Genomic DNA, 15,773 nt, shown 5'->3' with positions numbered 1-15,773 from the left:
TTTGATAATTACTTTTTTTCTTTTCTTTGTGTTGTAGGACCCATAAACAAAGTCAGAAATTCTACCTTAAAATGGTATTTGTTTTGAGAAGATGTGGTACTAATTAAATATCCTTTGATGCTTCAAAGCACATTTTTTCTGCTCTTTTCATGTTTGTGTATTATTTGCAGTATGGCAGCACTCACTCCAATTTAAATTGGTACCTGATTATGTAAAGTACTGTGCAAGTCCATGATAGACAGTCCCTCTGCTGGAGGCTTCACAGTATAAATAAATAACAGACAAGGCAGGAGAAAGACCAGGGAGGTGTCAGGGGGTATTTTTCCTGACTTTACAGAGTGGTAACTGAGGAAATTGATATGCTTGTTTAGTCGCACAAGAGGAGGTAGCAGTTACAGGATTTGCATTTCAATCTCTTAACTTTCCATCCTTGTCTGGGAAGTTTCTGTGTTTCTTGGAGATGAAGTGTTGCTGGTTTGGGGAAAGCTCTAGCAATGCTGGGGAGAATAGATTAGGAGGTATACATCACAACTTGTTTCTGGCAGTTTGTCTTTAAAGCCTGTTTTTTAGTACTAGCATTTTTATATGAAAGTTGGGTTGCAAAGTCTTTCCTGTGTGTATAAATTCCATACAAGTCCACCAGAAACTTAGTACCATACCTGGCTTGAATAAAGCAAAAATCACTGACTGGCTGAATTGCAAATCAAACTCGTATATTCTCAGCAGTATTACTTTAACTTAGTTTGTTCTCTTACTAAAACAAATCAAATAAAAACCCCATAAGCATTATATGGGCTGGAGTAATAATGCTATGCAAAACAAACAAACAAACAAAAAAAACCACAGAAATGGTGCTTGAGTGTGAACCCAAGGGGTTCACTTCATCATCGTCTCCACATTTGGACACAGAGGAACTTAGGTTTTCATGACAAGGTCTTCTGCCCTGCCTTATATCATGTAACATTTTTATTCCTCACTTCTTCACAATAGCTAGGTGTATTTCCACGCTTTGGAAATGAGCCTAATTTTCTGTTTTCCAGTGCATTTTTAAGATAATACCCCCTCAATTCCATCAGTTAGATTTGTTTGGGTACATTTCACTCCAACTTGATTTAGCTATAAAGAGACAGTGTTTGCAGAAAGGATCAAGGGGAAAACTTTTTACCAGTACTCACTTGTATAAACTGCTGAGTATGTTTTGAATTATTGAAAACAAGTGAAATTTGATACGTAATAGTGCTTTAACACAAATACTCCAAGACTCCAAGCTTTGGGTTCTGTCTGGTGAGGTGTAAGCTCTTCAAAGACTGGTTACGATTTTCAGCGAGGCTTTAAGAAGCATTTGTCTGTGCTAATGCCAAAAAGGTAGTAAGGCTTTATTTTACATTGCAAATGAGTTATTCAAGCCATAAGTAAAATCAGAAGCATATTTCACTGCCTGTCTGCCTTATGTTGTACTGTTTTATTTTTATGCTTCCCATTAAAATAGAGGGCACACTTCTGAACCTTATGGTCTATAACTGCAGATATGCCAATCTAACCAAAGATAATTTAAGTAACTGTGCACACACAATAGCATTGACCCCTGGATGTAAAATCTATTTATTGAAAAATTAAGATAGTCATTGACCAACTCTTTTAACTTTTCTATATGCACACATACTATCTCACAGACATGCCTAGAAAAAAAAAAAGAAACCACCAACAATAGACAACAATGGAGTGTGTATGGAATTTGAATTTTTAAAATCTGAAATGGAAAAGTCTTTCCCCTTCACTTATTTAACACTATGCTTCCCAACAGCATGTATGAGAAAGATTTTAAAATGTTGATAGTGAGACTAGCTATTGGGAAGATTGTTTTTCAAAGATTTTTTCTTTAGCTGATAGATTGCGTGAGTAGGAGTGAGGTGTTGGGCTTCTGGCTGCTCATCTGTTCCCCTACTCACGCCTCTTAAGAAAAGATTTTACTTGTCACATACATCTTTTTTTCAAACAAAAATCTGCCTTTTTAAAGCGTTGCTTAAATTGCACCATGAAATCCTTGCTTCCCTTCTCTGCCATTCCCTACATCTATTGGCATGATACTAATCTTTACAGTAAATAATGAAGAGTTTATTTGCATATATATGTCTGTAAATGCAGGTAAGATTCTTTAATTTTAAAATAGATTTTCAATGGATTAGCTTAATTTCCTGGAGGAACACCTCATAAGTTTCTCAGAGTTATTAACACCGTATAGAAGAACAGCCCACAGAACCTAGAAGAAAAAAAATCTGTAAGACTCAGTGGAGGGTTTGCTCTTTTTCTGGGTATCAAAATATTGCCATATGCCCTGATTTCAGCTTCTCTTTCAATGCTGCTACAGGAGTAGAGCTTCCAGGAATAAGATCGGGCAAGTTAAGATCAAGCCGTTTCCTCCCTGATCTCTTCTGTGATTCACTGTAAAAGTATTTTGTTATGAAGAATATTAATACAGAATTACAAAATTAGTCACTGAAACTGGATATTGAATAACTGACTCTCAATGCCAAGTCACCAGCTAGAGCTAAGACTGGTAGAAGGTGAGCAGATTAAACAAGAAATTGACACTAGACAGGTTTTGGTAATATTTTTTAAATTGCCTTCACAACAAGGGAATCTTAAGAAAGAAAGGGAGTCTTAAAAAAGAGTGGTAGATTCCTATTTTTATTTTTTTCTAATTTACTATAAAGTTTCCCCTCCTTTTACATGCAGGTTTACCACAGGATTATGCTGGCCCCTTTATGTGATTTATATACGCTGAACTTGTGTCTGATGCGGATGGCTCAGCAAGCCTGGACAGGAAAGGCACAACATTTCTATAGACAAATACATTTTTTTATTGTTTTCCCAGATTTACTTCCGAACATCGATTTTGGGCACCCAGTGAAGTAGAGGAAGAGGTGGAAAATAATGAAATAGCTGAAATGTTAAAAACTAGATATATAACATTTGCTGGCAAGTTTGAACCAGTGAAGCATAAATGTCGAGCGCCCATGCCTGATGGAAGTCTGTGCGAAAGACAAGATCGGATTAAGGTGGGCACTGAGTAACGTAACTTCCAGAATGTGTGCTGTATGGAGAGGATGTCATTAAAATATACCTACAAATGTTAATTTTGCTTTGTAAATATGGCTCAAGGGGTTGAACGAAAGTTATTTCTGGAGAAGTTTGCTGTTGGTGTGTGTTTTATATAGGAAGCGCCCTTTCTGTAACAAATTTGTAGAAATTTAAAGAACTCTAAAATATTTTGAGCATTCGTTATAGGTATTTATATTTTTTACTGTTACATTTAAGTACCTCACAGGGAAGCAGTGATGCTTGCTTAAAAAATTTCCTTGTTTGGAGCATTTTTGACATAAACTGTTTTTAGAAACTTGAGTGTTTGGGGGGCAAAGAGATTTTATTTGCAAATTAGATTTTATGAAAGCTAAATCCTATACAACCTCAAAGTATGAGCTCTACTGAGCAGAGATCTTTTGCTTAAATACTTTGTTCTAATATCTCTGTTCTTCCTGTATTATCTGAGATTGAAGGATCTGAATGCACTGAAGTACTTCAGATGGGATTGTTATGTGATAAGGATGTAGTGTACACAACAAATATGATGTAGGATGAGCACCCTTGTTCCAGACATGACAGGTTGTGCTACCTGTTCTCTTGAAACCAAGTATTCGTATCACAAAGAGATTGTTTCTTTGAGATTCAGAATGTATTCAACACATGATGCTTATGGGATCCTGATGCCTTCTAAGGAGGACTGGGGTTCAGGTGTACAGTTTTATGACTTGATTCCAGGCACAAGCTATGCTGGATAATATGTAAACACCTTTTCATTCAGAAGCTTAGAAATTTTTTTCCCTTTCTTTGTGCAGTGCCCTTTCCATGGAAAGATAATTCCTCGGGATGACCTTGGGATTCCTGTTAATGCAGAGGACAGAGCCAGAGAAGAAAAGATGCGGTTTGAGAAGCAAGCAGCTCAGCCAGGTTTGTGTCTCCATAGCACCTAAAAACAATGTCAAAATATTAGATAGATGTGGGAGCTAAACATATTTTGCTTTTTTCAAAGATTATTTTACATATGCTTACATACACTGTATAAAATATTTACACTGTCTACAATGTATTTACATATTTATATTACGTTATTTACAGTATCTACAATATCTACAAGCTCAGTACACAGTTGGACATCAATTGAGAGATTATATGGAGGAAAACCTGATTCTTTTGTTAAGAAGGCACAGGTTAAGAGCCATAGAACTGGATCATATTTCTGTTTTGCTCCTAGCCCCGTTCCCTCATTTAAATTCCTGTTGATTTTAATTTGCAGATCATTTGCAATGATTCTTGCTTATCTCATAAGTATGGATGAATGTATACACAGAGTAAGGTTAACTTTTGCGTTTGTTCTTTATTTTCAGTAGTTCTCATAATGTTCCTAACACTTCTCAGGCAGAACAATTACTTTTTTTATCACAAAGAACATGTATATTGAAGACAATTAAGCCTATTTCCTGGGAGATGCTTGACTGTAACTATTCCCACACCTTGGCAAAATATGTTGTCTAACCTCGCTGGTCCCTAACAGTTGTAGTTTATGTGATGAAATTTTAGTATTATTAGGACTACTCCAAATATTGGCAGAGTGTTTTTGTTGTCACAATGCAGGCACTTGTTTTTCTTGTATCTTCTCATTTGTATTTACGTATATTTTAGAAGGAGAATTCTTGTCCTTCTCATGCTTTCTTACTGTGCTGTGCTACAAAATAGTCTGACTTAGGGAAGCACTCACCTAGAACTCTATTGGCATTTTATCTAGTCTGGTAGCAGACCCGGTATTTGGAATGGGCTTGAGGAAGGCAGCAAAAGAACCTGTGCTATTTAATTGTTTACTGTTTAATGCACAATATTCTGTTTGTTTTTAAACAATGGGGATGGACTACAAAGCTAATGATTTAGTCTGATCCTTGTATTCTGGCTACTGCGTTCAGGAAGAATGCTGTGGAGTGAAGCCCTGTCATTCCCCAAGATTATTGTATCATTTTTAGGTGAGATAAAGCTCTGGACTGTTAGGTAAGCAATGCAGGCAGCGAGAAGGGCAGCAACCAATGAATACACAGGCAGGAAGACTTCCAAGGAGACTAAGGGATGTTTTTTTTTCAGTGGTACAACTAAACCTCATTAGCAATAGACAGAAGGTAGATTTTCACAGATCCCCAAGAGGATATCAGGAAGGAAGCCAAAGGAAGTTGATGCACTACAAAGGAAGATGGGAGGGAGGGATCTATCCAGCGAGACATAGTGTATAACTGGAGGGAACAGATTTGTTTTCAGAGGTTTTATTTACTCTGCCTTCCCCCAGCAGGTGTTAGTTTTGTCTGTTTAAAACTAGTCTAGGTGAGTATTCTGCATTCCAATTAAACTTACCCTTAGGCTTTATCATTTTAATACCTTGCAGTATGGTCCCTTAAGAAGAGAGTTGGTTATTTCTTTCTTAAGCCCAGGCTGACTTCTCACCAGTTTCATAGTTCTGTACATTCTGAGTGAGGCTTCTGAGTTTTTCACAAATCCTCTTCCGAGCCTAAAGAACAGTAATTGATCCGTTATCCATAAAGGTCAGGGATGAATAAAGGTGCATTTAAACATACAATTGATCCAACCAGTTTCCTGTGGTACAGATTCAAGTGACTGTGCTTGGGCATTACCAGCGCCCCACGAAAGCAGCAGTCACTGAACACCTTTCGGTGTCCGCATGGGTCAAGAAGTGCTGCGTTCACAGGCAGTTTCCATCCTTTTCCAAGTAGAGTGAAGTGCTCTAAGCTGGCTTCCAGCCAACAGTGGAAATGGAAATATAGGAAATGTTGAACAGTGGAGGCAGGCCAGGAGTGGGGATGTTGTGCTAAAAAGGAAAGTTCCCAACTCAGTTATGACGAACTAAAACCACCAAATTAAGCTACGAGGTGTTCTTGAGGGACTAGTTTCAAACTGGAAACTAATACTTTGGTATAAAAATCACTTGCACTGAAAAATATTGATTTTTTTATTTATTCTGTGAAATTGCCATTGCTCGAGGCTAGACATAATACTTATTTTTATTACAGTGTCAGCACGGTGTTGTTAGAGGCTTCTCACCTCTGGCCCACAAGGATGTGTGTGTTAGTCCCAAACCAGTGTTGACATTGCTGTGTTGCATTATTGAGTGCCGTTGTTAAGCTGAGATGTCACACAAAGGTCCATCCTGGCTGTCTGGGGAGATACTGAGCAGGCTACAGCACTTAATTTATTGGACAAAACCTTCAAGGTTCCTAAAGCCATATATATACCAGATGTCACTGAATACTTTTATCCGCTGCTTTTTGTTTCTTTCTTTTCTTCCTTTGCCTTGTATTTTTATATATATTTTATAATATTTTCATTAACCTTTTCAAAGGGTTTTTTGTTTGGTTGGTTTGCGCTTGTGGTTTGGGGAGTGGAGGGAGGGTTATTTTTTGTTGTTCCTTTTATTTTAAGCTTAGACTTGAAGAAGGTGCTGCTGTGGAAAATGTACAAATAGAGAACCACAGGAAGTGCTTTGATCATATGATTGAAAACATCATTTGCTAATGATGACAGCTTGAAAAATGCCAAACATTAAAATTGGGAGATCAGTTGCATAATTAAATTCCACAAACATTCTTCCTACATCTTTTTCCTATTGGACAGTAGGTTAATTTCATCCTTACATGGTTGAAGAGGAAAACAATTACGTAAAAGTAACACAGTTCGTGTGATAAGGCCCTGTGTTTTGATAACACTGTCATTGATAGCATGAAGCATTTTTCAACTTAGTATATAAAATTTTGAATCCTAGCTAATGTCCACAAAATGGTGCTTTGGGCTCTTTGGTCCTGAAACAATGAATCATAAGGGATTAAGCTGACCTGCTAATCTGCACTGTTCATCCTTTTCCAATAGTTCGCACACAGGAGCAAATTAAGTGCCTATTTTTTGTGTCAACCCTGAAGAGTATCTGGTTTTTCAGCCCTTAGTGACTTGTTAACAAACAGGTATCAGGACAGGCTGGTGAAGGCAGGCCGCTGGCCAGTCAGATGTGAAATAGCATCTCTTTACTAACTACAGTATTGATTCCCGCCTACCCCTGCAAACTGTGTAATTTTCTTTTCCCTGCTGCTAAACTCAGTAACAATGTATGAAGAGCTTTAGGGGCCCATCAATGCTCAAAAAGGCTGCTCTTCCCTGGCATTCTATTGATTTTTCTCAAAGGCTTTTAAATTGCTCCTTCATTTTACTCAAATGCTCATTTCATCTCTACTGGATGCCGGCATTTTTTCGTTGTGTTTAAACAATTGCTCCATTCACTGGGTTCCTAAACTGTGACGCCTTCTTATTACTGGGAGATAAACTGTTTAGACAGTTTTCCTTAATCTTGGATTAATCGTTCCTGTATCTGAATTGTGCTGTTCTGTATTCCTTTACCTCAAAAAAAAAAAAAGACACCAAAAGAACCCACCTCTTGAAGTCTTATGATCTATCAAGTATATGTGCTCTATTTTCTCCCTTCATGCTTCTCCTGCTCAGCTCCTACATAGCTCCATTTTCCTCGTTTTTTTGTCTATGTAGGATTTTAATCTGTCCTTGCTTTCGCATATCATACTAGTAGGTTAGATCCAACCGTTCCTTGGGAAAATTGCTCTGGGATTCCTAAACGCCGTGTTCTTAAGTGCCTCTGACCTTCCTGAAATGGTGTTACCGATATTTGTCGCGCTCACTGACCATCGTGGTGCAGAAGTGAAGTTGTATTGTCATTTAGCACTGCATATTCTCCCGTATCTGCATAGATGTTAAATAAGAGAAGAAGTTTGGCGTTGCAGTTTCTGCAGGCAGCAAAGTCAGGCTGACATACGTGAACCTCTATGACAAATGACTGGCAATTAGTGGTTATCAAAATGAGGAATTCTGACATTGACGCTGAATTTGGACAGCGTTACTCTCAAACCATATGCTCAAAATGTTTAAAATGTGGCACCATTTTCTTAAGTTTGCATAGGTCAATTTTTGTACTTGAAGATATCTGTCCTTTAGCTGCATTTTTTACTTACTACTACTATTTTTCATTCTTCTTGTTCTGGTGTGCAAGACACAATACTAATGATGAAAGATGACTGCTTCCTTGAAATTACAGTCTAAATCATTTATGCTTATTCCCATGGTGGCAACTGCGATCAGACTTCACTCGCGGTGGGTGGTTGGATTCTGAAGCAATGAGAATTTGATAAAACCGTAAAACAAGTTTGTGAAGAGAGAAATTTGCTTGTGCTATTGTCAAGAGAAAAAGAAAAACTTGATTTAGATAATTAAGCTGATGAAGTGTGGAATATTTTGAAAGAGATTTTTTTCAGATGTAAAATTGGGCTCATGGCAACAGGGTTATTTTGTCATATTCAAGAATGCTTTTAAGATATCAGATGAAGAAATGTTACGATATCACCCCACTCTGACAAATTCCATATTTTTTTATTTTTAAGCTTATTCAGAATTTATTTCTGGACACAAGTACCTCAGCTACTTTGTTGGCACTTTGCTCAGTTTCTAACTGATGATCACTGTGTTTATGTCATGCATGGATTAGCTTCCTTGAAATTTTGCTGCTGTGCTGCTGTAAAAACGTAAGCCTTTATACAGACCCGTTTTGTCTACAGCAGCTAATAGATACCAATCCCAGCCTGGCAGGGCTTTTTCATCAAGGTCTGTGGTTTTGGCTACCTGCCTTATCCTCCCTCCTTTTGTGTATGCAACTTACAGCACACTGACCCTGCCCTTGCCTAGTGGTGGCAAGAACTGTTGTTACCTTAGGAGACTGCAAGTTCTACTTGGTTTTGAAGTTTCAAAGTGTGTGGTTTTTTTCTTTTAAACAGAGTGGCGAGACCCAGAATTCATGAGAGAAGTTGAAGCAGCTACAGGAGTGGATCTCGGTTCCTCTAAAAATGATGGGAAAGGAGGGAAAAAGAAAGGGAAGAGGAAGAAATACCCAAATCTGACAGACCTGAAGCAGCAGGCCAACACTTCTCGTTCACGACTTGAGAAGAAAGTCTTCAATAAGTAAGATACTTAAGCTTTCTAAAATCTGCTAAATTGTTGTTTCTCTTTGTTTCAGCAGTGTTTTCCCTTTCTACATTAACATGCACTTAGCAAACAGCTTCCTTGGCCAATGGCAGAGCACAAATGCCTTTCATGTCTCTGGAGGGCAGAGACTAGCAGGTACTGATGACCGTGGTTATTTCTTAGAAGTTGATTTGCAGCTAATTCAGAAAAAAATCCTATTTTTTTAAACCTGTAGTGGCTTCTTCGGATGATCATTTGTTAACCAGATGAATGCTACTGTGTGTATGCAAAAAATACTGGATCTGAAGCGAAGATGAAGCATTCAGTGTGACAACTTGTGGCACCAAACATACACTGTAGTAATGTTGATAGAGTGAAATTGAAGTGTTTTTTTTTTTTTTACCTTTTGAAAGCCCACAGCAGGCTGTCCTGAGCAGTACTTTAACAAAAGCATCTGTCAAAAACCCTCAGCATTTTGACATGTACCAGTAGCTTGGCAGTTGCCCTCAAGCCTCTGGTGTACGTTTAGAGACCTTCCCAAACTTTTTACTGCCACCTGGGCTTCTTTGCTCCTGTGTATTTTTTCTCACTCCTGTATATACTGAACTTGTAGCCAGGCGTGATGCACCACTTTCCAATATACACAGCAATTCTTTTTATGTATTACTCAGACACTGCCATTGCGTTTTCTTCTCCTTTACTGAGAATGCATTGAATGTGTTCAGAAGAATATTTGGATCCTTGTATTATGCTTCTTGTTCACTTAACCTTTGCCATCCACTGTTAATATCAGGGAGTGGAACCTGCTGCACATCTCTTTTCAGTGGAAGAGTTTGGAGATGAATACTCCCTGTACCAGAGACATGCAGACATGGTGCTGTTCCTATATTTCTCCCTTTCCTCCTAGCACATGTGCTACAAAGAGTAGCTCCAGGCCTACGTTTAGCCAGAGAGCAAACTATTTGGGTTGCAAAGCAGCAACCCTCAGAAGCGTTAAGATCCTAAAATAATGAATAACTTCCACATATTGAAGTCTAAACATGAATGCACCCAAGATCATTTATGCACCCTTACCTTTACTTTTAAAAAATGTAACTAATAGCTACTTATTTGTAAGAAAGTTTGGCTTCTCTGAGATAGCAGTTTAATGAATTGATTGTTCAGGTCACTGACTGAACATTCTCACAATTTCACCTCGATAGTCCCACAACTTTCTAGCTCAAGGTAAATAGAGTTCTGAAACTCCAGGTTGTTTGTTAGTAATGTGGTTCTGATGAAGTAAGAATATTACAGAAAAGTAAAGTATCACAGGGTTGCTACTGCAAACATGGCACCAAAGTGGTTTGCAGCGTACCTGCCTCTCTCACAGTAGGCCTGTGAATGTGATGTTTAAGTTCCAGAAGTTTTAAAGCTTAAGTTTTAAAATTCCAGAAGTTGTCAGCCAGCTCTCTACCCCAAAATCTACAGTGGTACAAGATGTGAACCTATATTGCTTAAATGCCTCATGCCACTGCTATTTGGGGACTACTAGTTTATGCAAGTAGCTTGAGTAACTGCAGTAAATATGGGCATTGTAGAAACCTGTTCACTTATTTTTATGACTCTACAGATGAAATTACTTTTTCTTCTTTCTGAAAGAGAATTTAGTTCTAGAAATTCTCATGCCATCCTGATGGACACTCACTGGCATTTAGACATTTCGGACAAAGGGCTGTCTGTAACTTATGTAGACATATGAGAACTTTAAAGCAAAAAACCTAGCTCAGATGCAAGTGGGATTTTACAATCCCCCAGGCTGAATGGATGTTAGAACATATGTAGCACTATGTCCGCTCCGTTATGTCATTTCTTATATCTAGTCTTGGTTAGGTGTGGCTGCAACAAATTTGTCCAAGCATGCTCTGGTCTTTATCCTACAAGAAGCAGCCACAACTATTTAAAGAGTTTCACATGTTAAAGTAGTATTTAAAGCCAAGTAAGCAGTGGAAAGTTGTCAAATCAAAAAAAGGTTAAAATCATTAACAGTTATTCCCGAAGCATACTAGATGAGTTGAACAACATCTAAGACAATATTTGTTTAAAATCTATTTTCCCTTTTTCTGATGTAATGGTTACAATAACAAAGCCAAATCCATGTTGCTTTTTATTACAAAATAACGTTTTCTGTTAAATTGTCAAGTTACTCAATACTAGCTAAAGTCAAAAAAGCATACAATTATAAGAAGAAATTCATATCATGTTAAACAAAATAAATTGAAAAAGTTGGTTTTGGTTTACTATGCTTTGTGCTAATGATTTTGAGTGTGTGTTAGTGCCAGGCATAGGGAATCAAACCTGTCATGTTTTAATAGGTTTCATGCTTTGCAGCACTAAACAAGATGATAACCTTGGCTCCTTATAACAACCCCAAATTACTTGAAATGTATAGGTGATAAACCCAGGCTCTGGTCTGCCAATACAGTTAAGTGAAATTGCACAGAGATCATCAAAGTGGGATCTCATTTCATTTACAGTATCGCACAATCCAGTGGTGCTAATGTAAAACCTACATGACATGAAAGTGTCAAGGCCACTCGGCACTGCTAAAGGCTCACTTTTCTCCTACCAATTAGGCAATATTTGAAGTGCAAAACCATGACCACATTTTCTTTACTCTGGTAACTTTATTGGCAGAATTTTGCTAAAAAAGCCCACTTCCAAGGTGGTTTTTTTCAGAATGCTGTCTTTGATTACAGTTGCTGCTGAGAAAATCTTTAATCCCACCATTTAGAAGCATTATTGAGAAGTATCCTCTGTCTAAAGATGTTTCAAAATTGCTTTTAAAATGAAGTCATTAAAAGGAGCAGTTAGCTATAACAGAAATCAACTTGCCTTTCAGAGGTAACCATAGGAGCAGAGCTAGAAGAGTGTCAGGCCTCATCCTGAAAAAGGCTAGTGCACAGTACCTGGTAGATGCTTTTTCCTCATTTTACCTGACACCCTGTAGCATCCTCAGAAGTGGCAGAGAAAGGTAGACTGTGACAACACAGAGCCTAACAGCACTAGACTTGAAACCATCCCCTTGGTGCGAGAGGACTTGCAGACTGCATTTCTGGTACAGAAGCAAACAGGGACACATCTGTGAGTGCCACGTTCTTAAGTTGGACACAGCCCCTCAGATCAAGCCCTTAGCTGCTATACTTCCCAGACTGGCAGAACATCCAGGCCTTTACAGAGTGTTGGGAAATGACTTTTTGAAAAGCAGCACCGGGGTGACATTTTAACATACCTGCAACTATCAGCCTCAGATGTTTGATCTTTCCTGCTAGGAGCTTCCAAAGTAACTGAAAAAAATGGAACTCTGGAGTTCAGTGAAGAAAATACCTTGGGCATCCTGCACTCATCACTTTCCATAAGTTTTTGTAGGGACAGATACACACAACAGGACATTCTCTTGATTGTTGCTGCTGCATTTCTTCTGCTTTCCTGCATCTCTGAAACTGTGAACTCCTTCTGCTTTTCCAATTGAAGGACACCATTTAGCTATTCTGCAACACTGATTTATTTCTCCGCATAGAGGTATGACAGTCTCTGCTGTCTTCCTAAGCTAGTGTTGTGTTCATGGATTAAGCAGTTGCTGCTCAGCAATGGGGATGCTGATGGTGTAAGTAAAAGAGAGCCTTACTCTGCATATGACTGATGAAACTGTTTTTTTTAGGAACCTCTGGAAGGGAAGTTGCTAAATGAGTCATACTTGAACACCAACCCTTTGCCATATAAAAACATTCTAAATTTTGCAGGTGGTATTTGGTAAGGGTTTCTGAGTGTTAGCGAGGCTCTTTAAAATCCTGTTAGGTGCTTTTAGTCACTTTTTTCATCACAGAGTGGTTATTTGCTTCTGAAAAAATTAAACTTGTTATGTGTGACTGTCAGAAATAATGCTAGGAGGGTGGAATGCACAGCTATTAAACTGAAAGACTTTAATTTGTTTACTCATGTTAATAAAATCATTGCCGAATTAAACTATTTGTATTGCTGCAGCTAATTTGATTAACAAGACAAATTTGTTCAGCCTCATCAGTGCAGTGTTCAGAAGCCTGATAGCGATTAATCATAGTTCATTTTTCCCCCAACATTCATAAACAGTCTCTGAGATTGCCTAGAATCAACATAACTGTTTTTATACTTTGTTTCTCTTTCAGAGGTGCTGTGAAACGGGTGGTGAAAGCAATGAATCAAATGGACCAAAGAAAGCATGAGAAGTTTGCCAACCAGTTTAACTATGCACTGAATTAAATTGTAATAAAACAAAGGGCAAGAAGACTAACAAGACTGCAACTGCTCAAAACCTTTAGCACAGGCCTTCATCTTTAAACTAAAATATGGTGCTGTATGTATTTTTACTGGGGTTATTTTTTAAATTATTTTCAACTTCTAATATATTTTATAAAGAACATGAATTTTTGGCAAAGATATGGTGGTATATCATTGCATTTAACAAGTTAATTATTTGAAATGTACATGAAATAGAACTTATTTTATGATTTGTACATACTCTGAATAAAATGGTCAGGGTTTTTTTTTGCCTTCTTAAGGGACTCATGTAATCGATACCTTGTTTGTCAGCATGTGTATTGTAATTTGTCTTGACTTTCATACCTTCAGAAAGATACCTTAGCAACAATATCAATTAGATTTTTTTTAAATCAGAGTTGGCAATTCATGGAGTACTTGCTCAGCCTACTATTCTAGAAAGAGTACCACATCAAGCAGCCCTCTAGCCCCTGCAGTACCTTTGAAGGCCTCTTGCATACATATGAAAAAAGATGCCATTCAATTGATGGCTTCTGATAACAAATGGAATCAAGTTTGATTCCAGCAGGTCCAGGAGCTAATTCAAAGTCAGTAGCTGTGGCACCAGTGTAGAAGCTGAACTGTTGAAGTTAGTCGTGGTCTACCTCTTGTCTTCCCAAGATGCTCTCCCAGTATCTTTCAGAACTGAATCTAGAAAGCACATTATGAAAAGTTGTGGAGATATGGGGAATGTGCTGGGGTCTAAGTGATACCAAAAAATAATAAAGCTGCAGTACAAAGTGAAAATAGGAAGTTTTAAAAAATTACTTGGGTGGCTTACTGCACAAGTGAACTGCTTGGCTTATATCAGCACTCAACCCCAAGAGTGCATCTAAGGACCTAAATAAACACAACCATCTAGACTCCTCTGACTCCAGAGGTTTAACACACATTGAAATCAAGCAACTGGATCTGATGTGACTTACTGGCTGAGTACTTAGATCTCTCACACCTGCTTTACTGGCTCTAGTCATGCCTAAAGTAGAGTGAAACAAACATTGACCAGTTGTGCTCTTGGTGGGTCTCATACAGCTTTTATGGGTGAAGAAAATCAAGAATATCAAGGAGGGTAATGTGTGTGAAATTCAATTTTAAAGTTAACTTCCAGTAAAACACAAAATACAAATTAGAATGGATTCTCTACAGCACTGGCTTAGTTGCTCACCTATTTGAGGTATTTCCTCATGCATCAAGAGTCTCTAAGAATTAAAATCCTCAGTGTAGCTTCTGACCACCTCAGACAAAACATAATTTACAGCTCTGCCAAATACCTCTTGATTTGAGCAAGTACTGCTGAGAAAACAATGTTTACTCTGGATAATTTATTTTGCAGGTCTTTACAGTTTGGAAGATATTTTCCTCTCCAATACATACTTAGAAATATACTCCTGAACTACAACAAATAATAAATAGCTAGCAGCTGTTTAAGCAGGAATTTCAAAGGTACTTACTGCACTGGAAATCAGAGCCACATCTACTAGCTGTCTATCTAACTTGGCAATGAAGGCTGCAGGTGAGAGTGTAGACAGCAACAAACCATGTTCATCACCAGGTCAGTTGAATCAACTGCTGAATTGATTTTATTTGTTAGCAAAAATAAAAAAGCAACACAAGGCAAAGCTGACACACTTGAGTGCAGTATAGATCATTGGATGCTGATACTACAGAACAGTCCAAATGAATCTGGAAATGAATATTCATGAGAGCCACAACAACAGTTATACACTGTTGATATTTTTGAGCCTGCACAGCCTGAAGGTGTTAATTTGTAAGATATGTTTTAGCTCCTCCCTGTAAAAAGAAAGAGGAATTTGTATGGTGCAGTGACACTTATCCCTTCTTTGCTGTGGGCATGAGGTGTCAGCACTATAAAACTTCCAGCAAACAGGTGTACTTCACTGCACCTCAGATTTTCCCATTTGGTGTTTTCAGTTTAAAAAAAATAAGATTGGAAAAGGAAATTATAGAAATCTGAGAGAAAGTAGTATGCTTAAGTAATTATGATGCTACTCAGAGTCACATCAGTTCTAGAATTATCATACTCAGAGTCTTATCAGTTCTATAGTTATCAACTGAAACTTCTTACCTGGACCCAAGTATCGAAGGCAACAGTTAAACCTGATCCTATTAGGTCAGCTGTATATTTCGTCACTTCCCACCTTCCTTAATTAAGGCACACACATACACATACATTTTTGTAGATTGCCTCATGCAAAAAGGCAATTTGCAGAATTAAGGTTTCCCAGCAGCAGACTTGAGCCAGCTAACTGTAGCTCTGATAGAAAAAAAATCTTAGAACAGCATCTATCACCAAT

The 15,773-nt window shown here is 37.9% G+C and overlaps 2 protein-coding genes across 7 annotated transcripts in view; one reads left to right on the top strand and one right to left on the bottom strand.

Moving 5' to 3' along the window:
• The window catches only part of UVSSA (UV stimulated scaffold protein A), a 52,415-nt gene extending 38,716 nt beyond the window's left edge, over positions 1 to 13,699 (top strand). Inside the window, exons 10-13 of the mRNA XM_080590277.1 lie at positions 2,876 to 3,059; positions 3,897 to 4,008; positions 8,940 to 9,123; positions 13,308 to 13,699. Of these exons, the coding sequence (XP_080446403.1) occupies positions 2,876 to 3,059; positions 3,897 to 4,008; positions 8,940 to 9,123; positions 13,308 to 13,401 (574 nt within the window). The 3' untranslated portion in view covers positions 13,402 to 13,699. The remainder of the gene's footprint in view (positions 1 to 2,875; positions 3,060 to 3,896; positions 4,009 to 8,939; positions 9,124 to 13,307) is intronic.
• NKX1-1 (NK1 homeobox 1) overlaps positions 3,896 to 15,773 on the bottom strand; it is a 29,082-nt gene continuing 17,204 nt past the window's right edge. For 4 of the 6 annotated variants that reach the window (XM_080590303.1, XM_080590304.1, XM_080590299.1 and 1 more), the window contains one exon: positions 4,037 to 5,605. The gene's annotated coding sequence lies outside the window, so the exon portion shown is untranslated. The other 2 variants (XM_080590301.1, XM_080590302.1) reach the window with 2 other exon arrangements.

Source organism: Anser brachyrhynchus, assembly GCF_964034855.1.
Source record: "Anser brachyrhynchus genome assembly, chromosome: 4".
In the NCBI taxonomy this organism is placed as follows: Eukaryota; Metazoa; Chordata; class Aves; order Anseriformes; family Anatidae; genus Anser; species Anser brachyrhynchus.
Note: the sequence above shows the minus strand (reverse complement) of the source record. Positions and strands in the feature narration are given on the sequence as shown.